The sequence below is a fragment of the Leopardus geoffroyi genome, chromosome C1, assembly GCF_018350155.1.
Source record: "Leopardus geoffroyi isolate Oge1 chromosome C1, O.geoffroyi_Oge1_pat1.0, whole genome shotgun sequence".
NCBI classification, from domain to species: Eukaryota; Metazoa; Chordata; class Mammalia; order Carnivora; family Felidae; genus Leopardus; species Leopardus geoffroyi.
In genome coordinates, this window is record NC_059328.1 from 24854446 (window position 1) to 24882254 (window position 27809).

Consider the following 27809-nt stretch of genomic DNA (forward strand, 5'->3'; position numbering starts at 1 on the left):
AGGCCCGTTAAGATAGGGGTTTTTGTTTTAGTTTACTTCTGTACACCCAGGACCCAGAACAGGGCTTCCCATCTAATAAGTGCTTCATAAATATCTGTAGAATAAATGTAAATATAAATGGAATCTCAGGCACTCTACTGAAACTGTGGATTCAAACATCTGTGTACGTTAGAGTGTTATGTGCCTTATTTGAAACTTTAAATGTTCAAAGTGAGGAAGGATAAAGAAAATTATGATCAATGAAGTAAAAAGAGAAATGAACTTGTAAGCAAGAGATCTGCGCTCACATCCTGGCTCTTCTACTAACTGAAAGTATAAACTTGAGAAAGTTAAATCTGCATGTGTTTCCTTATCTGTGAAATAGGACATACCAATGCTTACCTTAAAAAGTTGTTCTGGGATGCCTGGGTGGCTCAGTTGGTTAAGTGCCTGACTTCGGCTCAGGTCATGATCTCACGGTTCATGAATTCGAGCCCCACGTCAGGCTCTGTGCTGACAGCTTCAAGCCTGGAGCCTGCTTTGGATTCTATGTCTCCCTCTCTCTCTGCCCCTCCCCTGCTCACACTCTGTGTCTCTCTCTCAAAAATAAACATTAAAAAAATAAAATAAAAAAAAAAAAAAAAAAAAAAAAAAAAAAAAGTTGTTCTAAGGGTTCACATGCAAAAGTGACCAGTAGAGTGATACATAGTTTAATTGAGGTTTTAAAAATTAAAAAAAAATATGGAGATTATGAGGCGGCAGGGAGAAATGACTTAGGAAATTACTTAAGTTAAAAATAGTAGGACAGAAAAATTGTATCTTTGCTAATATTACAAGTATGAATAAAATTGATAAAAGTATGAAGCAGTAAAAATTGTTGGGGAGGTCAGAAACAAGTGATATATTTTTCTTTCACATTTATTTTATCATTATTTGCTGAGGTGGAGGCTGGAAAGAAAAAGGGAGGCTGAATTGTTTATCAATTCATCACTCCTCCATATGCTGGGAGCCCAGCAAGGCCAAGGACTTTGCTTTGGTTACATTTGTATCTCCAGCAAAATGGATAGTACACAGGCCTTCACAAGTCAGTACATTTTTGATGGATGAGTTAAGAGGACAAAGAGTATAAATTTTTTAATGGCTTTTAATTGGTAGGGCCAAAGCACTGCTAATACAAATTTATAGAGTGCCTGGACTCCACAGGACCTGTAATTAGCTAGAAGCATGAGAGCCACAAGGAGGGTGGATGATCCAGAACTTACTTGCTGAGCTGGTAATCAGTGCCTTTGACGAACCTGAGCTTCTCCAAGGGCACACCAATGCTCTCCAGCATTGCCTTGATCACATTCTCATAGTAGCTGGTTCGGAGTTCTAGAAGTTCCCATGGGGCTTTCATGTTATCCAGGTAAGCGTGAAGGTCCGCAAACAGAATCGTTACCTGGACATAACAGATGAGGGACCACCAAAATGTGATTCTGTCCAAGTCCCTCCAAACACCCCTCTTTCCCCTGCCCTTGTTAAATCTCTTTCTTGGCCATTCCCCAGGGAACTCCTTGATTTATAACCTTACTTCTTACCTCACATCCTGCTTTCAGGAAGTCTGCAATCTTAGACATAGGCACGAAGTAAGCCACATGTGGCTTGCCTGTGGTTGCTGTTCCCCAATAAACTTTAAGCTCCCGCTCCTTGAGTATCTCCTTCAGCTTGTCTTCCCCCAGAACCTCCTGTTGTGGAAGCAGAAGAGCTGGTTTAATGCTGGTGCCCCACCTTGCTCATCCTTTACCCTGTGGCAAGGAAAACAGAAGCATGTGTCATTGGGGGGGTCTAAGCTCAGAGCCAGCAGGGAGGTCCAGCCATGCTCTCAGTGTCAAGTGACAGTCAACCTAAGTTGGTGCTGTTGCCAGTGAAATGCCACCATGTTAGAAAACTGGACACGTCCCTACCTGCATGATCCTTTCCATCTACTCTAACTCATGTTCCTTCCTTTCATCGTCAACTTCTTGAAATAGCTGTCTCTTCTTCTGGTCTTTCTCCCATGTTGCTAAATTCAATGAAAACTTTTTAGTCCTCACTCCCTCCCGGAACACTCTCCTCTTTTGGTCCTCCCCTATTTTATTCTCTTAGTTGTCCTCCTACTTCTTTGGCTGATGGCTCAGATTTCTTGGCAGCGGTTCTTCTTCCTAATCATTAAATATTAGCAATCCTGGGGCACCTGGGTGGCTCAGTCAGTTAAGTGTCTCATTTCGGCTCAGGTTCTCATGGTTCATGAGTTCGAGCTCCGCTTTGGGCTCTGTGCTGATAGCTTTGAGCCTGGAACCTACTTGGGATTCTGTGTCTCCCTCGCTTTCTGCCCCTCCCCCGCTCACGTGAGTGTGTGTGCGCGCGCGCTCGCGCTCTCTCTCTCTCTCTCAAAAATAAACATTGGAAAAAATTTTTAAAAAAATTAGCAATCCTTGCAGCCCTATCTCTTCTCTTCTTACTCTACATTTTCCCTAACTGATCCCTTTCGAGTTGCTTCAGTTACTACTCATGAGCTAGTAACGACCAAATTTCCTGCTCATACCCATATATAGAACAGTGTACTTGTTATCAACCCAGTTAATTCAAACTCAGCATGTTCAAAATTAACCTCATGCTCTCACCTTCCCACCTCACTCCCCACCCATCTTTTTCATTTATAGTTTCACCCCAGCGCAGTAAATGGTAACTATCATTCACCAAGTTGCCTAAGTTACCCCAAAGCTCCTAAATCCTCCTCCTCTCTGCCTCCATCGCACTTCCCTGGTCTAGGCCATCAGCTCACACCAGGACTACTGTAAACAGCTTTGTAACAGCTTGCTCTCTCCAGCCCATGTTTCAGAAAGCAGCCAGAGAGATCTTTAAAACTCAAAACTTGATTAACTTGTTCACCTATTTAGATACTGTAACGATTTCCTTTTGCCCTAAGACAGTATTGGAAAAATTCTTATAGGTCAATATGCTGCTAATAAAAGAGATCTTAGTGTCTCTTCAAGGGATGGTTTGGGGAGGCTGTTGGAAGCCATGAAAGACAAAAACTGTTTCGCTGGTTTGAATCACCTGTTAGCAGGACTTATCAAAATCCTGTTTCAAGGTGGCTGGATGGTGGATCCTGCATTCTCCAAGCCCCTGACTATTTGGACACTTGGAGAGTTCTTGCCACAAGGTCATATTACTTACTCTTGAAAACCTGAGTGAGTCATTGCCATTAGCTCTATTTATGCTTTGTCCCCAACCAGTATTATTTTGTGGAAAGAGACTAGGACAAAGGATCTGGCTAAGAGGAAGCATGCAAAAATTACCGATTAAGATCAAGTTACGAGTAGAAAGAACCCAAATGTCCACCAACTGACGAATGGAAAAACAAAATGTGATATATCCACATAACGAAATATTTCTCAGCCGTAATAAGAAAATTCTGATAGGTGTGACAACATGGATGAACTGTGAAAACATGCTAAGTGAAAGAAATGAGACATAAAAAGCCACATATTACATGATCCCATTCATATGGAATGTCCAGAATAGGCAAATTAGAGACGTAAAGTAGATTAGTGTTTCCCTATGGCTGTGGGGAGTGGGAAATGGGCAGTGATTGCCAGTGGGTACAGGTTTTATTTCGGTGATGAAAAAGTTCTGGAATCAGATAGTGGTGATAATTGTACAACCTTGTGACTATACTAAAACCCACTGAATAGTATACTTTAAAAAAAATTTTTTTTTTCAACGTTTATTTATTTTTGGGACAGAGAGAGACAGAGCATGAACGGGGGAGGGGCAGAGAGAGAGGGAGACACAGAATCGGAAACAGGCTCCAGGCTCTGAGCCATCAGCCCAGAGCCTGATGCGGGGCTCGAACTCACGGACCGTGAGATCGTGACCTGGCTGAAGTCAGACGCTTAACCGACTGCGCCACCCAGGCGCCCCTGAATAGTATACTTTAAAAGAATGAATTTTATGGTCTGTGAATTGTATCTCAAAAAAGGTAAAAAAAAAAAAAAAAAAAACCCAAACTGTGGCTGAACCAATGTATTACTGCTCTTAGAATAAACTCCAATTTTAAGCATAACTTGCAAGGCCTTCATAACCTGGTTCCTCCTTACCCCTTCTCAACAAACAAGTAAAATATATAGTATGTCAGATGGTGATAAGTTATATGGAGAAACAACAAAGAAAAAAGCTAGAACAAGGGATGAGACAGTTCTGGTGGCAGGGGGTTTGTTATTTAAATGAAGTGGTCAGGAGAGGCCTTCCTGATAATGTGACAATAGTCAGAGGCCTGAAGGAGGTAAAGAAATCAGCAATATAAATATTTATTAAGGGTTTGATCTGCACTTTGCTTATCCTACTCCTGCGGATTTAGCCTTCTCTCTGAACCAGTGTTCTTTCTCCCCTCTGGGTCTTGACCTGGGTTCCTACCTAAAATGCTCCCCGCCCCCCCTACCCCGACCCATTCTTCTTCTGGTTAACTTCTACTCCCGCAGTTCCTGGAAACAGCAGGAACAGATGTGGAGTGAAGTGATTTGTATCGCCAAGGCGCAGTTCAGAGATCACTTCCTCAGCCTTCCCTGACACTGCCCCAGCCCTCTCCCCTAAATTCCTCCCAAAGCTCCAGGGATAGTACTTGACAGTCCTTGTTTCAACTGTAACTAAGTGCCTGAATTATGGGTTATTCTTAACGTCTGATTCCCTCCAGACAAGCCCTGGGAGGGCAGGGCCCTGACGTATCGCCTGGCACATAATAGGGTGGGTGGGGTGGCAGTCCTAGATTCAAAGCTTGGCTCAATACAAGGTGACTGCACACAGGTGAGCCCACTGTCATTTCTGTGGGACCCAGATGACTGCTGCTTGACTGAACGACTGACCGACCAACCAGCAGTCTCTCTGAATTGCCTCGGTGCGGAACCCCCGACCCCACACAGTTAGGACCCTGTAGTGGCACTCAGGGTCACTGGACCTCGAGCCCCCAGTCCTTGACAGCGCATTTCCAACCCCGAGGCCCTACCTGCAGGTTCCGGGTGATAAGGTGCAGCTTCTCTTCAGGGCTCGGAGCGTCCCCCATGGCACCGTCGCCCCTGCTTCCCGCGCTCAGGCCGGCACCGCGCCGCTTCCTCGGTCGCCGCCGCCGCCGCGTGCCGGGAAGTGGCACGCGGGCCCAGTTAGGTTGCATCAGCTGAGCTCGTCGCTCGGCTTGCTCGGCCTGGACCCTTCGCCTGAGAGCGGCCAGGGAAGAGCCAGGAGCAGCTGAGAGTCGAGCGGGTCGATGAGACGAGAAGGGGAGGAGCCAGTAGGCAGGATAGGCGGTACGGGGGCGGGGTCGCCGCGCCTGCGCGGGGCACAACCCCCTGAGGGGCGGGGCGGCTTCCTGCCAATCACTGCCTGTTTGCCCTCCCCCTTGCGCTGGCCCGGTTGGCTAGGGGTGGGGGAGGTCGGGGAGGGGGCGATAAAATGGCGCAGGGGGCGGAGTGAGGCGCAGTCGTTCGCACAGGCTTCGGCCCCGCTTCCGGAGGTGAAGAGCAGGAGGGATGAAGGGGTCAGCGTTCCCGGCTGGGAGGGGGGATGGGGGCGCCTGTTGCTTCTCCAGGGGGCCGTACATGTCTGTCCACCCTGTTGAAGGGTTGGGAGGCCTTCGCCCTGCTGGGAAAGGGCTCTTGTCGTTCCTGAGGTGATGGCGGCGGGAGGGGGAGTGTCCCTGCGCCCCACCTCCACGTCGGCTGGCTACAGATGCCCCTCACCCTGCTGAGGAAGAGGGAGGCTGTTGGGTCACCTGCGAGACGGAGAGCGCCGTCCGTCTCCCTGCCCAGTGGGGGTGGGAGGATGGGTGTGTTAGGTGGGTTGGGGGTGCTGCTGCTCCATGCCCCACTTGGGGGGCTGTTGCTAGGGAGAAGATCGTGGTCTTACAGCAGCCCCTTAAGGGCGGAGGAGAGGATGACCCACCCCTAGGGCTGGCGGGGCGTGGGTCCCGCGGAAGTGTGGGTGGTCACTATCAGGGTGAGGGGTGCACCACCGAGGCCTGCGGAGGAGGTCGGTTTGGCCCCTCCGGGGGGAGGGGCGCGGAGCAAGCCCGCGCTTCTCCCGCCTTCCACCGGGAGGCGGGAGTTTCTTGGTGTTTTCGGGGGAGGGAAGAAGGGAAGAGGGAAGGCCCAGCCCCAAGGGCGATGCTGTGCTGGGGCCGTTGCATTTGTAAGGAAGAGCAGGGGGAGACCAAGTAGTGTCCTACGAAGGGTGGACTTGGGCCCGGAGGGGTTCTCGGGACTGGTGGTGCTACCAGTTCTTTCTTGGGCGGAGGGAGGGCAGTTGGCACCGCAGCGGGGGCCCCGGAGAAGGGAAAGAAGTGATTGAATTGCTCACCTGCTGCCCCACCCTGATCTCCAGTTTCTTCTGGATTTGTTAGATGCTGCGATCTTTGGCAATCCTGCCTAAATTAGTTTAAAAACATTTTCTTCTAAAGAAGAAACCTGTTGCTGCATTTTTTTAATATTTAGTTTTTATGCCCCTGTGGGATGAGAGTCCTGGAATCCATATCTAGTGAAATGTTAACCTAAAGCAGAGATTTCCAGCCCTAGGTTGTTTTTCTGTCCTACGGTGTTTCCAGTTACTTCAAAGGAAGTTGCAGAATTCTTACAGATAATTTCAGTTCACTTTGATTTTGTTTAAATGTTATGCCCATTTTATAGAGAGATAAAGCCTAGTGAGTGTCTTTTGTGCCGCGTGCCTCACATGTATTGGATATGGGAAAGGTTGGAAATCAAAGGCCTGTCCCTTGGAAATATTCTTTGCTCTTGGCCATAGCTTGGTAATGGTCTTGGTTTTAGAACCTTGAAAGAGGGATATGGGGTTGTGTCTGGTGTTGTAGTTTTAGTGGTCTGAATAAAATAAGGCTCTGTGCTTTAAGGCAATAGGTTTTCTTAGGTACGATAAAAATAGAAAGGGAACCAGTTTCTGAGGTTGCAGCTAGGTGGTTAGAGAACAGAGCGTGGGGGTGGTAAACTGAAGTGTGAAGAAGGGGGTGGACAGGTGAGAGAGACATGGAAGGACAGAATAGGGTCACAGAAGGGATGGGGAGCAGAGGAATAAGAGACAGACTTGGAGATGGGAAAAATACTCTTCCCTTAAAAATAAAGAGATCTCATTTTAGGTGGCAGTTACAAAGCAAGTGCCAAGAAAGTCAGGTAATGGTAGAATGGCAGACAGAGAAGTACTAAGGCCGTCTTGTGGAACTTCATTTTAGAACTTAATTTTATCTGAGTTTTTTTTTTTTTCCCCCACCTCTTGCAAATTCATTAAATACCAACTTTCATTAGTATAGGGTTTTTAGGTTTAGAGTGCTTTCATAAACATCCCCTCATTTGATCTTCATAATCGGTGTTTGAAGTTAACAGTGTATAATTATCCCCTATTTTTCAGATGAGTGTTCTCATCTGTATTGAGGTTCAGAGACTTTCAGTGACTTGCGGAGGTCTCTGAATTTTAGTGCAGTTCCTCTATACAAGACACTTCAGTAACCATTAATTTGCAGGATTTGCCTGATATTTCAGATGTGCACACAGCCTGGTCTTTAATTAATTCAGTGGCAATATGGTTGAATGCTGGGTTAAACTAGAAGAGATTAGAGTAAACTGGATAATTTCTTAACAAGCAAGGACCTAGGGGAGTTCTCTATTAGATTAGCACTCTTTCCTACCATTTCTATGCTTCCTTAAGATTCTCTAGGGGTCAGGGAGGTGATGATGTGGGATGAAATAGAAACTATAGCCACTACTTATTTAGCTTTTCCATTGTGCTTCTATTGTGCTAAGTGCTCTATGTTCACGGTCTCATTTAATTCTGGCAACAACACTATGAGGTAGCTACTGTGATGGTCTCTATTGTACAGAAGAGGACATTTGAAACTTCAGAATGTAATCATTGTCTTTCTCCACTGGCTTCTTAATTTAGAAATATTTTTATTCAATATTTTAAGCATATGAAATTTGTAGGAAGTAACAAAATAATACCATTATGCACACCATTCAGCTTTATCTTTCTTTTTTTTTTCTTTTCTTTTTTTTTTTTTTTTAATGTTTATTTATTTTTGAGACAGAGAGAGACAGAGCATGAACGGGGGAGGGTCAGAGAGAGGGAGACACAGAATCTGAAACAGGCTCCAGGCTCTGAGCTGTCAGCACAGTGCCCGATGCGGGGCTTGAACTCATGGACTGCGAGATCATGACCTGAGCTGAAGTCGGCCGCTTAACCGACTGAGCCACCCAGGCGCCCCAGCTTTATCTTTCTTATTGATGTAGGCAAGCTGAATCTGAGGACTCAGAGGGGTCTGAGGCTCAAGAGAGTCCTTGGCTTAGTTCAGGATAGAAATCAAATGTGAGCCAGGAGGAAGTAAGAACAGAGTTCATTGAATAGTGTAAGTGAGAGAGTATAGCAGATGGAGTGTCTGGGAGACTTGGAAAAGGAAAAGTGAGTCTCTCTGTCACTTGGGGTTATGAATTTATATTGGAAGGGGGTCCAGGGTGCATGTTCTTTCAAGAACCCAACATAGCCTCTGATCAAAAGTGAGTGTCAGGAGAACAATAGGTGTTATTCCATAAATTACCAAAGGGAGGGGGTATTGATGCCAGTGTTGGCCAAGGTTTGGAGCTAATGTCCTGGAACATGTTTGGGATCCAGTTGTCTTAGATGTTATCAGGTGTTTCAGGGCCTAGGATGGAACTTAGAGGAATGATTAACTTTTTTGCCTCCCCCTTGGAATGGGAACATAGCTTCCTTTATTTTACTTTCATTATGTTGCCATATTTTTTTTTAAGTAGTTTCTACACACCCAACATGGGGCTCGAATTCATGACCCAAAGATCAAGAGTCTCAAGGTCTACTGACTGAGCCAGCCAGGCACTCTCCGCCATATTTCTTGGAGGTCTTTTTGTTATTTATTTATTTATTTATTTATTTATTTATTTATCTATTTATTTTTTAAGAAGTAAAACATTACAGATACTCATGCCCCCTTGACCTTCCTCTTCCCTCTCTACCACCAGAAGTAACCACTATCCTGAATTTTGTGCTTCCTAGTCCCATGCATATTTTTATAATTTAATGATATATGTATGTATCCATACACTATCTGGTATTGTTTCTTCAATGTTTATTTATTTTTGGGACAGAGAGAGACAGAGCATGAATGGGGGAAGGGCAGAGAGAGAGGGAGACACAGAATCAGAAACAGGCTCCAGGCTCTGAGCCATCAGCCCAGAGCCTGACGCGGGGCTCGAACTCACGGACCGCGAGATCGTGACCTGGCTGAAGTCGGACGCTTAACCGACTGCGCCACCCAGGCGCCCCTGGTATTGTTTCTTTAACAAATTGCAAGGAAAAAAAAGATGGGGAACCTATAGATTAAAATATAAAACATGTCAGCCAATTGCAGTGTGTGGACTTATATGGAAACCGATTTTTTTCAATCTTAAAAAATAAGACATTTGTAAAATAATTGGAAACCTGAACCATGTATTTTATGATAAGGAATTCCTGTTATTTACAGATGAAATGATGTGATGCCTGGGATTTGCTTCAAAATAATCCAGTAAAGGGGGGAAGTGGATGGGACAAGATTTACTATGGGCTGATAGTTGTTGGAGCTGAGTGGTGGATCTATGAGAGTTTGTTATACTGTTGTGATTTTTGTATATGTTTTAAGTTATGTATAATAAAAAGCATTTTTAATGAGGAAATAAAATTGTGGAGAGAATGATTTGTGCAAGTTAAAAATTATCTGTAGATTGTATTGTTTTGCATAATTTTGCTCCCAAACCTATTGGAACATTCTCTGAAAGAAACTCAGAAGAGCCAGCTCTGTGCTTCTGGATGTCGTGTAGTATAGGGATTGATGTTTTCAGTTCTTGTGAAGGATTTGATCCTATGCGTGCACAGTAAAGTTTGCCAATAACCATGATTTTCTTCCAGTGTGGTTTGGCTGCGTTCAGGAGTATTTCTCATGTTCTTCTATTTTACCTGGGAAGTCCGGGGAAGCCTGTGTTTAATAAAGTGGCTTAAGTTATTTTTGCTGAGGGATTAAAAGCCCTCTTCAGTATCTTAATCTTTCATAGTATGTTAGAGAGTGTGAAATTGGAAAGCTCTGCCATTTGCTGACTGACCCTGGGCAAATCTCTGACAAGGGTAGCAGGAAAAAGCATTACCTTTGGAATTAGATCTGGGTTTAGATCCTTGTTCTAGCATTATTAGCTCTGTGTGCTTGGTTAAGTTACTTCCTGCCTTTTTTTTTTTTCTTTAAGATTTTATTTTTTAATCTCAGCACCCAGCATAGGGCTCAAACTCACGACCCTGAGATCAGGAGCCACATGCTTTACAGACTAAGCCATCCAGGCACCCCTCTTAATGCTTCTTAACCTGAGTTTCCTAAGAGTGAACATTTATTGAACTCTTCATTTGGGCAAGCCAACTGCTTGAACTAGACCTTTTGGAAGAAGTTTGAATGAGAATGGAGATAGTGGCTTAGAAAGGGCTTCTCAGAAATAAAGCTGCTTAACCCGGTGCCTATGATACTTGTGCTTTACACCTACAAACTTTACATATAAACTTTTTCTTACTGCTGCCTAAAGAAATAATATAAAATAACCCAGTCACTGTGCAGAGAAATTACTTTTTCTTCATAGAGGCACCTGTTTCAGTGCCTGCAGTGCCTGGAACTCTCTCACAACAATGCTGGAATATTGGTAAAATAAGATAAAAAGTCTCAGCAGCCCTAAGTTTAAATGCAACAGAAAGCTTAGTTTAATATTGCAGAGTTATGTTGAGTTAAATTAGAAGTTGTAAAATGTGTCTCGTAGTGACTGGTTTATAATAGGTACTTAATATTTCTTTTTGTCCCGTCTCATTTATAAGATGGGTAAGTTTAAGTTCCTTCTTTAAATTTTTTTAAATTTATTTTACCCCTAGTTTTGTTGAGATACAATTGACATATAGCACTGTATTAGTTTAAGGCATACAACATAATGGTGTATGTACATAATACTAAATGATTACCACAGTAAGAGTAGTTAACACATACCAACTCACATAGTTATAAATTTTTCCTTGTGATGAGAACTTTTAAGATCTACTGTCTCAAGCAACTTTCAAATATAAAAATACAGTATGGTTAACTATAGTCAATATGTTATACATTATGTAAATCCTTTCTAATGCTAGTGTTCTGTAATACCTCTCTTTTTCTTCTCATTCTCTAGTACTTTATTATTCATACCATTTTATATTTTCTAATATTAGTGCATAACTTTCAATGTTGTCTTCCTACCAAGGTAGGAAACTGTATCTTTGTTTTTAAGAAGTCATATAGAAACATGTCTTGCTAAGTATTGTGTGATGATAGTAGCTCAGAAAATGTTTTCTGAAAGAGTGCATGAACTAAAGCTAAAATTCAGAGTGTGAAGGAAAAGTGGGGTGGGGGAAAATCACAGTTAAAAGGCTAACAGGGAGTTTTCGAAATTATTTGAGTTTAGCGTATAAGCATTTCTTAATAGCTTCTCAGATGTTGACGTGATGTGTGAAATACAAGCTTTTATGACCTTTACCATCTAGAAAATAATTTCGATTAGGTCCATCACTGTGTAAAAGCTAGGTTTTGATTACATAAGTAATATACAAATATTCAAGTAGAATAGTTGACTTTATTCAGAATGACACTGAAGTCTTCCTTTGAGATCTCTTGGTCCCATCATGGGTTATAACAGTCATCAGTTTTATATTTTTCTGGATCTGTTCTTTGCATTTATATATAAACTGCAAATGAGACGTTGGTATGTGTGATCATGATGAACTTCTAGATCTTGGTGGAATCTTAGACATTGCCTAGTCTGCCTTCCCACCCCTTTCCCATTTTATAAATGAGACAAATCCAGGGATTTAGTGACTTGCCCAAATTATTACAGCTGGTTAGTGACAGAACCAGGACTATAAGCAAGGTCTCAAGACTCCCAAGCCAGTATTCATCTTACGGGAGCAAATGATAATTCTCAAGAAAGAACAAATTGTTGGGAGGAACAAAACTAGTTCCTTAGTTGCATAATTTTCCCTCTAAAGATTTTTCTTTGATGTTCTTGACTCAAAATCCAACTTTCTGGTATTTAAAAAAAATCAAGATCAAAATTAATAGGTGGAGCACCTTAAAGCATAATACAGTTGACTTTGTAATTAGCAGAGTTGAAAGTGATGAGAAGATCCTCTAATTTTCTTTGTGCCTGCAGGAAGGTGGGAGTCAATCATTTTGACAAGTCTCCTGAAAGGAACAGCTAGCAGGAGCTGAAACCTTTTTCCATTTGGTCTCGTGGCAAAGAGATCACGCCAGCAGCTCCACACAGTATGGAAGACAATTCTTGTATTCTTAAAGTTTTTTTTTTAACTTTAAAAGTTATACGTATTTGTTTTTTCAAAGTGTAAACTGAAAATCCAAGCATTTTACACAATATATACTTGTTTTCCTTTTATGTTGTGGATATTATTCCATGCTAGTGTATAGTGATCTATTTCATTGTGTTTTTAAATAGTTGTAAAGTATCCCATAGAATGAGTGTACCATGATTCCACTAAATAGTTCCGGTCATGGACATTAAGGTTCTCTCCAATATTTGGCTATTTTGAATAATTCTGCTTTGAACATCCTTATAAATGTATCAATGTGCATTTGTATAGGTACTACTGTAGGAAAAATTGCCAGAAGTAAAATTGTGGGGTCAAATGGTATTGCAAATTACTCTCCACAAAATATTGTGCTGACTTAATGGTCTTATTCTGATTGTGAGAGCGCTTGTTTCCTACATCCTTACCAACTTAGATATTGTGACATCTTAATTTTTACTATTTTGTTAGGAAAAAAAGCATGTCACTGTTCGAATGTGTATTTCCATGATTCTGGTAAGGTTAAATATCTTAAAATTCTTTCTCATGTTATAAGTCATGGCGCAAAGAATTTGAAATATTAGGATACTACCACTCTATAAAACAGAAGTTGATATAGGGATTTCCTGTACCTCAGTGAAACTGTTTCTTATTTTTCCAGATATGACGTGCTCACTAGTGCCCTCTGAACAGTCTTCTGGGACTTCTCTCTTGCCTAAAGACAGTGCCCCATTTTCATGGGGTTCCTCGGATGAGGATGGATTGGATGACTCCTTGCTGGATCTGTCTGAGGGAGAAGAAGATGACGGCCATTTCAGTTTCACAGAGGAAGATATTCAGGAGCTCTTGAAGGATGATGACCTATCAAATGAGCACTTTTCTTGGGGAGGAGGGTTGCTTAAAGATGACAGCAGTCACGTTGAGAAGGGAGGGAAAGGGGATCAAATTCTATTTGATACTTCCCAAGAGAAAAATTCATCATACACCTTGGGACCAGTAGCTGAGACCCCTGGCCTCTTAAAACTACCTCAACTAAGTACATCAGTTGGTCATGGCCCAACTCCTACTAAACCGTTAAACAGACACTTTGCACTAGAAAAGAATCTTGTAAAAGTAACAGTTGCACCATTTAATCCAACAGTTTGTGATGCTGTGCTTGATAAGGATAAGACTGATTTATCCAAAGATCTTGAAAAGCCCTCCTCCCTTGGGGAAGAGATGAGAGAAGATGGTCTTAGCCCAAATGAGAGCAAACTCTGCACTGAATCTGAAGGGATCAGTCCCAATAATTCTGCTTGGGATATGCCCCCGCTCTCTTCTCCAGACAGTAACTTTCAGCAAACTGTGTCTGATAAAAATATGCCTGACAGTAAGAAACCTACACCTGTATTCTCTCAGATCTTGGACAATTCAGAGACTCCTCATTTGGGGTCATCCTGGAAAAATGGATCACATAAATCAAATTGTGAAATGACGTTTCCAGTTGTTTCCAGTTCATCAAACAAAGTACGTATATTTTTTCAAGGTAAAGAGAAAAATTATTTTCATTCATAAGCTGTATAGCAAAGCTTTGTATTCATCAAACAAATTGGGATTTGAACCCTGACTAGAACTGTGACCTTGGGAAAATTATTTAGCCTCTCTGTTCTCTCGTATTTCTTATCTATAAATTGGACTAAATAATACTTCACACATATATGGTAAGGATTAATTAAATAATGTCTATATGGTAACTGGTATATAATATTAAATTGCTATTATTGGCTAATTACTAAGATAATGATGATATTACTATTACTTTTCCTTTTTTGGGGGTTTTAACCCTAAGTCTCAATCTCTGGTTGCTATGCTAAATGAGATACGGCACCTGATCAGCCACTGAAGAGCTAAAAAATCTTCAACAATTTACCTAACCTCTTTAAACCTGATTCCCTGTCAAATGGGCATACAACTTAGGGTTTCTTTCTTTTCCTTAAAATTAGTTATTATCTCATTTAAGGCATCTGCTATAGTGCCTGTTACACAGTAGGGTACAGGAATATGCCTTTGTAGCCTATAGTTTAAGAATATGTCTGTAAATGGTGTTTTCAGTTTTTTTGTTTTTTTTTTTTATGACTATCTTCTGCTTTGAATGAAAGCAGGATGTTCTTGACAAGGATTCTGGGAAGCTGAAAGTCAACGAGAGAAGACTAGGCAAAGTCATACCTGTTCTGCAAGCCAAAAGAAGGTAACAGTATGATAATATTCTGGTTTCTGTTGGTTCTCTTCAATTTCTGTCTTCCGCTCCTCCATTTCCCCTTCATGTGGAATAAAACCATGCACCAGGAATAAGCATACTTTAAGTTCTGGGACCACTAACGTGTAGCTGTCTAACCTTGGGCAAGTCAAATAATCTATGTTTATTTGTCAACAAAATGAGGCTAATGATGCCTTCCCTGCTGTTTCTCACAGTTATTTTGAAGAGTCAGAAAGACCTGTTAGTGAAAACACTGTATAAATGTAAGATTTCTTTTCCTGTGTATGGGGAAGCCTGGTCACAGATATGATAGGAAGTTAGAATAATTTGAACACCAACATTAAAATACAACTATGTAGAAGATCATTTAGTCATCTCTTCCAACTTGAATGCAGCTGTCCTTGAGGGAAAATTCTAGTAGAGGTTGCAGATTTGGGTCACTTTACAATCTGTTCTCTTGTTGCCAGGAGATGGCAGTGTCTCTACATGGGCCTTTTCAATTAGCAGAGCTTTTTTTTTTTTAATGTTTATTTATTTTTGAGAGAGAGGGAGACAGAGTGTGAACAGGCGAAGGGCAGAGAGAGAGAGGGAGACACAGAATCGAAGCAGGCTCCAGGCTCCAAGCTGTCAGCACAGAGCCTGACGCGGGGCTTAAACCCACGAACTGTGAGATCGTGACCTGAGCCGAAGTCGGATGCTTAACCGACTGAGCCACCCAGGCGCCCCATAGCAGAGCTATTTTTTAGGTTGAGTCAGATTGACTTCCCTACAAAGGGATTAAAAAATTTTTTTTTATTACACAGATACTATATTTATTTTGCTTTAAATTTGTTTTAAGTTTATTTTGAAAGAGAGAGAAAGCACACAGGGCAGAGGGAGAGAAAGAATCCCAAGCACTCTGCACCACCAGCACAGAGCCCTATGCAGGGCTCAAACCCACAAACCACTAGACCATGACCTGACCTGAAGTCAAGAGTCGGAAGCTTAACCAAATGAGCCACCCAGGCTCTCCTCTGCTTTAAATTCTTTTTAATGTATTAGAAATGAGGCTAAAGTTTCCTTTGACTGCTATCCTTAATCCCAGTTTGTTTCTTTGTTTGTTTTGTTTTCTTTGCACAATTGAGGGAAACTTGGTGAATTACTTACAGTGGAAGTTATACCAAAGAGCCAAGTCAGGCTACTTAGAACAGTTATGAATTTATTATCTCCATATTCTAATCCAGTGACTCCATAGTACAGTGCAAACAGGATGAGCAAGGGCCAAAAATTGTTCTTGCCAAGGTCACCAGTATTCTAACTGCCACACCCAGCTGGTTCTTTTTGGTCTTTATCTCTTTGAGTTTTTCTGTGGCTCTGTGAAGTTATTTCTTGATTAACCTTGAATTACTCAACAAGTGCTTACTTTCTCTGGGGACTGGATAATCTTCACTTTCCTATGCCTTGTTAACAGGAGGTTGTATCTGTTTCTCATCTTCCTTTTTTTCTCAACTCCATACTTGATTTCAGCTTTATACTATGTGACTAACACTGTCTTCTGTCACTGGATCTTAAAGAGTATTTTGCCTCTGAAAGTTAGTTGTTCTAACTGATCAGCAATATATGACTTCTCTCTATAAACACTACACTCATGGTTCTAATGGGCTGTTTTTCCTCCCGGTTTGCTTTGTTCAAGGACTAATGTTCCGACGTTTTCACAATCAGATCTAGAAAAGCAGAAGCAAAGTTATCTCAAGGAAGTCATTGCTCACATAGAACACCCAAAGGACACTAACCAAGGTAACATGGTAACCAGAGAATGGCATGTAAAAGATGTGATGGGACTTCTTTTTTTTTTCCAGTGTAATATAGATTAAACTGGGAGATTATTTTGAATTTTCTAAAATTGATGAGAAAGATAACTTCTTTACCCAAAGATTTTTACTTTAAAAGATTGCCTAACCAAATAATTCCCCAAGTGGTTTGGCTAACCTGTATTAGAGAGGGGTCCAAGGAGACTCATACCACTATGTGAAGAGTGCGTCTTCCATGGCTGAGGACTGTAACCAGACCTGTAGTTTTCTGATAAGGAATTTTTTTGTCTGAAAAATAGAAGTGGATGACCAAGGGCTGCTTAGTAATCACTAGTGTTTTATATAGAATTATTTATTTTCCCTGTTTCCTTCAGGATTTAAATGTAAAAAGGCAGGCATTTCAAATAATATTCTGTATCTGCATTTGAATAAAAGCTCCTAAAAGGTTTTGACTACCTTCCAGATTCTTCAAGCTGAGTTCTCCGTAGTTCATTAAAAGCTATTACAAAGCAAGGTGGCCGGATTCTTTCTCCAGCCCTCAAAAGATATAGGCCCTGTTATCATTCATCCTGGACTAGTAGCTGGTGGGAAAACTCCTAAAGGGAGGGGAATTTGTGGGCTATACTAAAGGGGCTGAAGTTAGAGAGGTACTGATAAAAGTTATCTTCTCCTAAATATCACTCCATATTTGGTCATCCTCAGCTTCTTTCTCTATTCATTTAGCAAATCTTCCTCAAATATTTTCAGTGGTGCTAGGTTTGAAGATTAGGAATTTGAAATGTAAAGAGGACCAAAGTAGGGTCCTAGCTTTCTAGGAATTGATAGTCCAGAGAAGGTAAAGATGATTATACCACAATATTGATTAGTGCTCTAAGAGAATTATGTATAATGTGCACTAGGAACAAGGAAGAAGCACTTCTGTTTGTGTTTGGGGAGAGTGGAGGACACCCTAGGTAGGCTCCATGGGGAAAATAATTCTGTTATTCTAAGATCTGTCATAAATTACTAGGAAGAGTTTTAGGAGAATTCTTGACCAAAGATTCGGAGGAGACTACTCCCATCCCTTTTTTTTTTAAAAACAAATCTTTAATTAGTAGTTTTGGAACTGAGGCATCAGCCAGAAGAAGTTTTTTTTCCAGGTCCTTTTATTTTTTCTTCAAAGACTTCATTAAGGAATCAAATACTGCTTGTACTGATGGCTCAGCCCTCTGCTTGTGAGATCTCTTTGTTTGAACTATTTTAAAGTTTTTTTTTTTTTTAAGTTTATTTATTTAGAGAGAGAGAGAGGGCGAGAAAGAGACTCTCAAGTAGGCTCCACACTGTCAACACAGAGCCCGACGCAGGGCTCAAACTCATGAACTGTGTGATCATGGCATGAGCCAAAATCAAGAGTCAGATGCTTAACCAACTGAGCCACCCACGTGCCCCTTGTTTGAACCATTTTAAAGGTCTGGTGGAACTAGAGACACCCCTCTCCCATCGGCCCAGACCCCCTCGCTGCGGGTCATTAACTGGAGGGGCAGATTGAAAGAAGTTTGTGTGTGTTTAACCTCTGTGGAAGAGACTTGAGCATTGCTTTTCCCTCTGTGAGGTGACTTTCTTTTATGTCCTAGGCAATTCACACTGATGATACCCAATTATATTTCCCTTCTCATTTGGGACATTTAGAAGAGAAAATTTCACAAGAAAAGCAATGAGCAGCTACTCATGTTACAGCGTCTTTCCAGTCTCTTTCCCACTTAGCAGTTCCTCTCCCACTTTACCATAATAATCTATATCCCATAAGAAACAGCTAGAATAACATGCATAGGGGAAAGACAGCATACAGTGGTTGAGAGAGTAAAGTCTAATCTAGAGTTAACTTCTGGGTTCATACCCTAACTCCACTGCTTACTGGCTCTGTGACCTGAGCCAATAAAACTCAGTTTTCTCATTTGCAAAATGAGTATAATAATGAGGTTTAGCATATGTGAAAATTAATACTTGTAAGCACAAGTATAATGCACAGAACAGTACCTAGCCACTAACAGTACCTAGCAGCCAACATTTATCGAATACTTGGTATTATTTGCAAGAAAGGGTATCTTTTCAAACTGAAGTTTTTATAGGTAAAGTAGTATGATGTCAGGTGTTTGTTTTCAACTCTTAAAAAAGCCAAAACCCTGGAAAATTAGAGGGAACAACTTCTACAAAATGTTGATTAATTAAGCTGAGTATAGTTATGTGGGGATTCATTATATTTTCTACTTTGTTTTTTGTTAATTTTTTTTGAAACATTCATTTTTGAGAGACAGAGTGGGAGGGGGAGGGGCAGAGAGAGAGGGAGACACAGAATCTGAAGCAGGCTCCAGGCTCTGAGCCATCAGCACAGAACCCGACACAGTGCTCAAACTTACGGACTGTGAGATCATGACCTGAGCTGAAGTCGGATGCTTAACCAACTGAGCCACCCAGGCGCCCCTATATTTTCTACTCTGGTGTGTATTTGAAAATATCCATAATAAAAGGTTATTATTATTATTTTTTAAGTGTGTTTTTTAGGGGATTCTTTTTTGAATTGCCATCATCACCAGTTTTATTCTAAAAATTTCAGAGTCCTCTAGCACTTGCTTCTGCTTTCCAGGAACCCAGTGTGATACCATGTTTTTGTGTTACTTCCCACTGCCCACTACTCATGCGTCCAAAGTTTAAAGATTCTGTACAAAATTGCAGAGGAGAGTGGGGATATATTTTATTCCTCCTCTATTTATATATGAAGTAAAGAGTAGCCAGAAACAAAAAGAGGAAGCATATAGTGCCTCCTGTCCTTTTTGATATGTTAAGTGCTATTTCACCTTGGAAAAGTATAACTCTCCAGGTTCTTTATTAGAAACAGAGAAATTAGTAATGTAGTTCCTGTCAATTCAGTTTGAGTTCTCTCCATTGGGTTAATGTTCTTTCACTTTATCAATAATGTGTATGTTATTGATACAGAATATGATAATACAAGTCATCCTTCAACTCCAGTTTAGTTTAATGCCAGGTGAGTCTTTAATAGCATTTACAAAGAATTACCAACTACTTCCTTCCTGACATTCCAGCTAATGCAAAACTTTATATGGAATTATAAGTTCTTAGAGTAGAAAAGGAGCATTAAGATCTTCTCTTTAATCTCCTAACATATAAATCTGTTCTATATATCTTTGCCAAGTGACCATTCAGCTTTTGCTTAGAATTCTAATAACACAAACTCATTAACCATGAAGCAGGCCATTCATTGTTTAAAAAATTCTGATTGTTAGAAAGTTATTCCTTACACTGAGACAAACTCTACTTCCCTATAGTTTCCAGTGGTAGTTCCTAGTTGTGCCAAATAACTATTCTCTTCCATATATTTAATGTCTTCTAAGGACCTTTTCATGTTAATTATCTCAAATTAAGATTTTTAATGATTACAAAGTATTATATAATTTATTATTCCATTTGGATAATTAGGTTGTGCCCATTTTCATTAGTAATGCTGCAGTGAACATTCTGGTCAATAAATATTTATGTACAACTCTTATTTCTATAGGATGAATACCTAGAAGTGGAATTGCTGGGTAAAGTATATAAATATTTTAAAAACCTCTGTTACATGTTACCAGATTGTCCTGCCCCCCAAAAAATGTATTAATTTTTATTGTCACCAATTTGATAGGTAAATTTTAACATATTTTGTTTTAATAATTAGTGAGGTTAAACATTTTTTATTTATGTTTATTGGAAATATATACTTAATCATGATTTTTAAAAATCATCTAGTATCTAGTTTATATTCCAGTTTCCCTAGTTGTCCCAAAAATGTCTTCTTGTAAACTGTTCAAACAGGATCGAATCAAGGTTCACGTGTTTAATTATTGTCTCCTTAGTCTCTCTTAATCTAGGTCACTTGTTTTGTAGATTGTCTCACATTCTGAATTGTGTCTGATTGTTTCCCTGTGGTGTCATTTAACTTGTTCCTCTATCCCCTGTATTTCCTATATATTGGAAGTTGGATCTGGAGGAGGGATTAGATTCAGACTAAGCATTTTTGACTGGTATAATTCATAGGCACTGTTATGTATTCGATCTTTATCAGATTAGGGGACACCACACAGTAACAGGGTGTTCTTTTTTCTTTTTGGCATGGTGTTCTAATAGTGATGCTAAGTTTGATCACTTTGTTAAAGTGTTAACTGTCATATCTTTCCATTGTAAGGTGCATTTTCCCCTTTGTAATTAGTAAGTCATCTGTGGGTGTTGCTTTGGTATCATTTGAATATCCTGTTCCACAACAATTCTTAATTGTTTTAGTATTCATTGATGATCCTTGCCTAACAGCTACTACACAGAGAATTGCATAGAAAGTATTCATTTTCTAAATAATTTCTAATATAATTTCTTTTGCAATGAATACCTTCCGTTCTTCTATAAAGATTTTTTTAGTATCACTATTATCTCATAGATTCTTAAAAATTAATGTTACAGTGGTCATTATGTATAGTCATTACTTTTTAAAATTCTGTTTGTCTCAAGTTTGACCAGTGGGGACTCCTTCCTTCCAAGTGGGCTCCTGTGTCTTCTGACATGACCCCATTAATCTTTTTTTAAATTATGGTAAGAAAAGTAATACCAATTGACCAATTAAATCATTTTTTTAAGTTTATTTATTTATTTTGAGAGAGAGAGAGAGAGTTGGGGTGGAGGGGAGAACGTGACCAGGGGAGGGACAGAGAAAGAGAGAGGGAGAGAATCCCAAGCAGGCTCCTCACTGTCATCATGGAGCCCAATGCTGGGCTTGAACTCAATGAACTGTGAGATCATGACCTGAGCTGAAACCAAGAGTCAGACACAACCATCTGAGCCACCCCGGCACCCCACAATTAAACAGTTTTTAAGTGTGCAGTTCAGTAGTGTCAAGTTTATTCACATTGTTGTAAAACATCTACAGAACTTTCTTGTCTTATCAAACCCATTATAAAACAACTAGCCTTTTCCCCTTCCCTATAAACCCTGGTAACTGCCATGCTAATTTCTGTTTCTGTGAATTTGCCTATTTTAGATACCTCATATAAGTGGAGTCAAACAGCACTTACCTTTTTGTGATTGGCTTATTTTATTTAGTATAATGTCCTCCGTGGTGTAGCATGTGTCAGAATTTCCTTCCTTCTTATGGCTGAATAATAATCCATTCCATGTATATACCACAGTTTGTTTATCCATTCATCCTTCAATGGACATTTGAGTTGCCTCCATTTCTTGGCTATTGTGAATGATGCTGCTGTGAACATGGGTGTGCAGATATCTCCTCAAGACCCTGCTTTCAATTCTTTTGGATATGTACCCAGAAGTATTGCTAGATGGTATGGTGGTTCTACTTTGAAGTTTTTGAGGAACTTCCTTACTGTTTAACATAGTGGTTGTACTATTTTACAGTCCCACCAGTAGTGCACAAGGATTCCAGTTTCTCTGCACTCCCAGCACTTGTTATTTTCTGTTTTCTGGGAGTAGCTGCCCTTATGGTGGTTAAATATTCATCAGTATTACAACTATGTAAATATCGTTCACTGCCAAGCCAAGCACTATACTATAGTTTCATTTTCTTGAATAATTTATTTTTCTGGAGTAATTCATTCTCTCACTTATTTTTTATTTATTATTATTTTTTTTAATGTTTATTTTTGACAGAGAGAGAGAGTGAGCGAGCACAGGCAGGGGAGAGAAGAGGACAAAGGATCCAAAGCAGACTCTGTGCTAATAGCAGTGAGCCAGATGTGGGGCTTGAACTCATGAACCATGAGATCATGACCTGAGCCAGTCAGATGCTCAAGTGACTGAGCCACCCAGGTGTCCCTACCTCACTTATTTTTTAAACTACAAATTAATTTGTCTTTAATCTTTTTGCAGTTTATATCCTTATCTATGTTGTCTGTGTGTCTGGGTTGTGCCCCTCTACAAATGCACAAACATACCTAGTAATCTATCAATTCCTTTAATAATTTTTTCTGGAGACCTTCCTAGAGCCTTGTGTCCTTCTGCTCCAATTTATACTGCTTGTTCTCCAGCTTTGCTGCAGAGCTATCATCCTGGTATTTCTTTTTGCTGCCCTCCTCAGTTGACTCCTGTTCCTGGACCCCTATTTCTTCCTCTTGATCTGTTTTGGTGGAGCACCTTCTCTGAGAATTTCTAAGAAAGTGTGACATAAATTTGGACGGCCCTCCGTATCTGAAAACGTCTTTATTGCCATACTTGATTGGTAGTTTGGTAGAGAATTCTAAATGGAAAATCATTTTTATTCAGAATTTTGGAGACCTACATCTAGTCTTCTTGTTAAGAAGTCTTTTATTAATTTAATTTTTATTCCTTTTTGTGTAACTGTCTTTTTCTCTCTGGAAGTTCTTAGGGTCTTCTCTTTATCCATTATATTATGCAAAGTGTTCTACTTGCTGGGATATTTTTTTCTTACTGACTTCTTTCCTTTTTTTTTTTTTTTCTAAGTTTATTTTGATAGAGACAAAGACAGCATGAGCAGGGGAGGGGCAGAGAGAGAGGGAGAGAGAGAGAATCCCAAGCAGGCTCTGTGCTGCCAGCAGAGAGCCAGGTGCGGGGCTCAAACTCATGAAAGTATGAGATCATGACCTGAGTTGAAACTACAAGTCTGGTGTTTAACAGATTGAGCCACCCAGACGCCCCTTGACTTCTTTATTTTTATATTCACATTTGTGATTTCTGAGAGCCTTTTCCTGTTTTGTTCCCTTTGCATATTGTGTTGTTCTTATTTATGAACTAATTTCTTATCTCAAGATTTTGTTTCTTTTTTATTGTAATTGAAATTTAGTAAACTGCACAAATTTAAAGTATACAACTTGTCGAGTTTTGACATTTGTATACACCCATGAAACTCATGCAATTGAGTTAAACATACCACACCCCAAATTTTCTTTGTGTCTCTTTATAGTTCCTCCCTCCTACCTTTCCTTTACTCCTTTATTCCCCAGGCAACCACTGATCTGCTGTCACTATAGTTTGTAATTTCTAGAATTTTATGTAAACGGAATCATATAGTATATACTAGCTTCTTTCTTGAAGCATAATTATTTTGAAATTCATCATTTTGATAGTTTATTCCTATTCATTGCTGAGTAGTATTCCATTATATAAATATACCACAGTTTGTTTATGCATTCACCTATTGATGGGTATTTGGGTTGTTTCCAAATTTTGGCTATTACAAATAAAGCTGTTGTGAATATTCATGTACAGATCTTTGTATGGATATGCTTTCATTTCTCTCGAGTAAAAATCTAGTGGTAAAATGATTGGATCAGATTGTAGGTGTATGTTTAGCTGTTTTTTATTTTTGTTTGTTTTAAGAAACTACCAAACTATTTCCCAAAGTGGTTGTACCATTTTATATTCTCACCAGCAGTGTATAAATTCCAGATCCTCCCATATTTACAAAGGATTGTTCATGCTGGTGTATAGAAATTCAGTGGATTTTTGTACATTGACCTTATATTTTGCAGCTTTGCTAAATTCACTAGTTCGTTTTGGTACCTATTTTGTAGATTGCATCAGTTTCTACATCTGTGATCATGTCATCAGCAAATAAACACATTTTTACTTGCTCCCTTCCAATATGGATGCTTTTTATTGGCTTTTCTTGCCATATTGCACTGGCTAGAACCTCCAGTACAGTGTTTAATACAAGTAGTACAAGCAACTTGTTGCTGATCTTAGGAAGAAGACATTTAGTCTTTCACCATTAATTATTATTTTAGGTTTCTCTTAGATACCCTTTATCAACTTTAGGATGTTCTCTCCTATTTATAGCTCGTTGAGAGTTATATTAGAAATAGATGTTGGATTTTATTAAATACTTCCTCTGCATCTGTTGAGATGATCATACAGTGTTGTTGTGTTTTTTAAAGTCCATTAATTGAGAATTGTATTATTTGATTTTCTAATGTTAAGCCAGTTTTGCATTCCTGGTCTTATGCATTCTGCACTTGGTCTTAAGGTGTTATCCTTATAATGATAGCATTGGGTTGATTTGTTAAAATTTTGTTATGAATTTTCATATCTGCCTTAATAAGGGGTATTGTTTTATACTTCTCTATAATCTCTTGATCTGGTCTTGGTATCAGAGTACTGTTGGTCTCAAAGAATGAATTAGGAACTATTTCTACCTCTTCAAATTTTCCAGAAGAGTTTATATAGAAGAAATGGTATCTCTTCCTGGGTGAGCTTTGGTGGTCTTTCAAGGACTTTGACTATTTCATCTGAGTTGTTAAATTTATTAGCAGGAAGTTAATAACATTCCCTCATTAGCCTTTTATATAGTTTTCTTTAGTGATGTCATCCTCCCATTCTTGGTATCAGTAATTGTGTTTTCTCTCTTCTAATCAGTCTGGCTAAAAATTTATGAACACTATTATGTAATTCCTTCTTTAAAAAAGAATCCAGCTTTTGTTTCACTGATTTTTCTCTATTTTTCTGTTTTCTATTTCATTGATTTCCATTCTGATACTTACTATGTCCTTTTTTTCTGCTTACTTTGGGTTTCATTTGCTCTTTTTCTAGTTTCTTTAGATGGTTGCTAAGACCATCTATTTGAGTCTTTTTTTTTCTAATTTAGTAAGGAATGTTAGGAGTAGGAGAAGATAAACTCATGCAGTCAATCTCTGTTTCTCTGGATGTATGCCTTGACCTGTGTTTTTAATCAGATTTATTGATCTATACTTTACATGCAACAAAATGCACCCATTTTATAGTGGCTTTTTTTTTTTAAGTTTATTTATTTATTTTGAGAGAGAGAGCAAGTGGGGTAGGGGCAGAAAGAGAGGGAGAGAGAGAATCCCAAGCAAGGCTCCATGCTGCCAGCATGGAGCCCAGTGTGGGGCTTGAACTCCCAAACCGTGAGGTAGACCTGAGCCAAAATCAAGAGTTAGGCACTTAACTGACTGAGCCACCCAGGCACCCCTAAAATGCACCCATTTTTTTTTTCAACGTTTATTTATTTTTGGGACAGAGAGAGAGCATGAACAGGGGAGGGGCAGAGAGAGAGTGAGACACAGAATCGGAAACAGGCTCCAGGCTCTGAGCCATCCGCCCAGAGCCCGACGCGGGGCTCGAACTCACGGACCGCGAGATCGTGACCTGGCTGAAGTCGGACGCTTAACCGACTGCGCCACCCAGGCGCCCCTAAAATGCACCCATTTTAAGTGTACTTTTTGCTGAACTTTGACAAAGTTATGCACCTGTTAAATCATCACAACAATCAAGATTGATAGAACATTCCTACCATCCCCCAAATTTTCCCTGCGCTCCATCTCAGTCATTTTGTCTCTATCCCACTCCTGCACTGGGAAAGCACTGATTTCTTTTTGGTCACTATAATTAGATTTGTCTTTTCTAGAGTTTCATATAAATGGAATCATGCAGTATGTGCTCTTTTGTGTTTGGCTTCTTTTACTTGGAATAATTTTAAGATATTTATCCATGTTGCTATGTGTATCAGTAGTTCTGTACTTTTGCCGTTGAATTTTTCCTTGTATTAATATACTGTAGTTTAATCTAGTCACTTGTTGAAAGACATCTGTGTCTCTAGTTTTTGGCTGTTACGGATAAAGCATCTATGAACAGTCATACATGGGTTTTTGTATGGATATGTGTTTTCATTTCTCCAGGGTAAATGATTAGGAATGGAATTGCTGAGTCATATAGGGTTTGTATAACTTTTGCAAAGTGATCATACTATTTATTGTGGGTTTTATACTGCAAAGGCTTAAGGGGTTTTTTTTGTATATGAATATTTAGTTCTAAATTTTTTGAATAGATTATCCTTTCCATGGGTTTCTGAATTCTCTATTTTGTTTGATATATATATGTGTGTGTGTGTGTGTGTGTGTGTGTGTGTGTGTGTGTGTGTGTGTATATATATGTGTATATATATGTATATATATATATATATATGTTTTATGCCAATATTCTACTGTCTTGATTACTATAACTGTAGAGCAAGCCTTGAAATTGTTTAGATTTCTATAATTTTCTTAAATATTAACTTTAGCTTGTCAGTTTGTTCAAAAACACCTGTTGGGTATTTCATTGGGATTGTGTTGAATCTATAATAGATCAGTTTGGGGAGAACTGACATCATAACAATAGTAAGCCTTCTAACCTGTGAACAGGATATATTTCTCCATTTATTTATGGCCTCTTTAATTTCTGTCAGTAGCTTTTTTTCTGTCAATAACATTTTGTCGTTTTTATTGTACATATTTTGTTAAATTCATCGGTATCCTAATGCTTTTTTATAATTTAATAGATGGTCACCACCATAAGTGTAGTCACTATCTGCCATCATACAGTGTTACTCAATATTATTGACTATATTCTATATGCTGTACTTCTCATCTCCATGAGTTATTTATTTTATAACTGGAAATTTGTACCTCTTAATCTCCTTTATTTCACCCATTTCCCCACCTGCCTTCCTGCTGGCAATTAACAGTTTACTCTCTGTGTTTAAGAGTCTTTTTGAGATTTTTGTTTTGTTTTTAGATTCCATATATAAGTGAACTCATGGTATTTGTCCTCTGACTTATTTTGTTCAGCATTATACCATCTAGGTCTATCTATTTTGTTGCAAATGATAAGATCTCAGTCTTTTTTATGGCTGACTAATATTCCTCTGTGTGTGTGTGTGTGTGTTAGTGTGTGTGTGTGTGTGTGTGAGAGAGAGAGAGAGAGAGAGAGAGACATCTTTTTTTCTAAACTTTTTTTTTTAATGTTTATATCTGGAGAGAAAGAGACAGTGTGTGAGCAGGGGAGGGGCAGAGAGGGAGACACAGAATCTGAAGCAGGCTCCAGGCTCTGAGCCGTCAGCACAGAGCCTGACGTGGGGCTCAAACCCACGGACCATGAGATCATGACCTGAGCCAAAGTCGGACAACCAACCACCCCACGTGTGTGACATCTTCTTTATCCATTCATCTATTATAGACAGGTTGCTTCCATATCTTAGCTATTGTAAATAATGCCACAATAAATGTAGGGGTGCATATATCATTTCAAATTGGTGTTTTCATTTTCTTTGGGTAATTACCCAGTTGTGGAATTACTGGGTCATAGGGTATTTCTATTTTTAATTTTTTGAGGAACCTCCATACCATTTCCATAGTGGTTGTACCAATTTACATTCCTACTAATACTGCACGAAGATTCCCTATTCTCCACATCCTTGCCAATACTTGTTATTTTTTGTTGTTTTGATACTGACTGGTATGAGGTGATATCTTATTGTGGTTTTGATACTTTTGGTAACTTTTTAATAAATCTCTTAGGATTATCTGTGTTAACATGATAATATCTGCAAA

The 27809-nt window shown here is 39.6% G+C and overlaps 2 protein-coding genes across 13 annotated transcripts in view; one reads left to right on the forward strand and one right to left on the reverse strand.

The window, feature by feature from the left end:
• YARS1 (tyrosyl-tRNA synthetase 1) overlaps positions 1–5228 on the reverse strand; it is a 28632-nt gene extending 23404 nt beyond the window's left edge. Inside the window, exons 1-3 of one of the 2 annotated variants that reach the window (XM_045476545.1) lie at positions 5003–5228; positions 1557–1703; positions 1242–1417 (exon numbers count right to left, since the gene is read on the reverse strand). In XM_045476545.1, coding sequence (XP_045332501.1) covers positions 1242–1417; positions 1557–1703; positions 5003–5167 — 488 coding nt within the window. In that variant the 5' untranslated portion in view covers positions 5168–5228. Of the gene's footprint in view, positions 1–1241; positions 1418–1556; positions 1764–5002 lie in introns of both variants that reach the window. The other variant, XM_045476546.1, reaches the window with a different exon arrangement.
• The window catches only part of LOC123597549 (S100P binding protein), a 47873-nt gene that overhangs the window by 4902 nt on the left and 15162 nt on the right, over positions 1–27809 (forward strand). For 2 of the 11 annotated variants that reach the window (XM_045476548.1, XM_045476554.1), the window contains exons 1-5: positions 5343–5506; positions 12252–12364; positions 13064–13908; positions 14541–14629; positions 16311–16414. In XM_045476548.1, coding sequence (XP_045332504.1) covers positions 13066–13908; positions 14541–14629; positions 16311–16414 — 1036 coding nt within the window. In that variant the 5' untranslated portion in view covers positions 5343–5506; positions 12252–12364; positions 13064–13065. Of the gene's footprint in view, positions 1–4825; positions 4895–5342; positions 5531–5551; positions 5663–12251; positions 12365–13063; positions 13909–14540; positions 14630–16310; positions 16415–19981; positions 20010–27809 lie in introns of those variants that run through there. The other 9 variants (XM_045476558.1, XM_045476551.1, XM_045476549.1 and 6 more) reach the window with 9 other exon arrangements.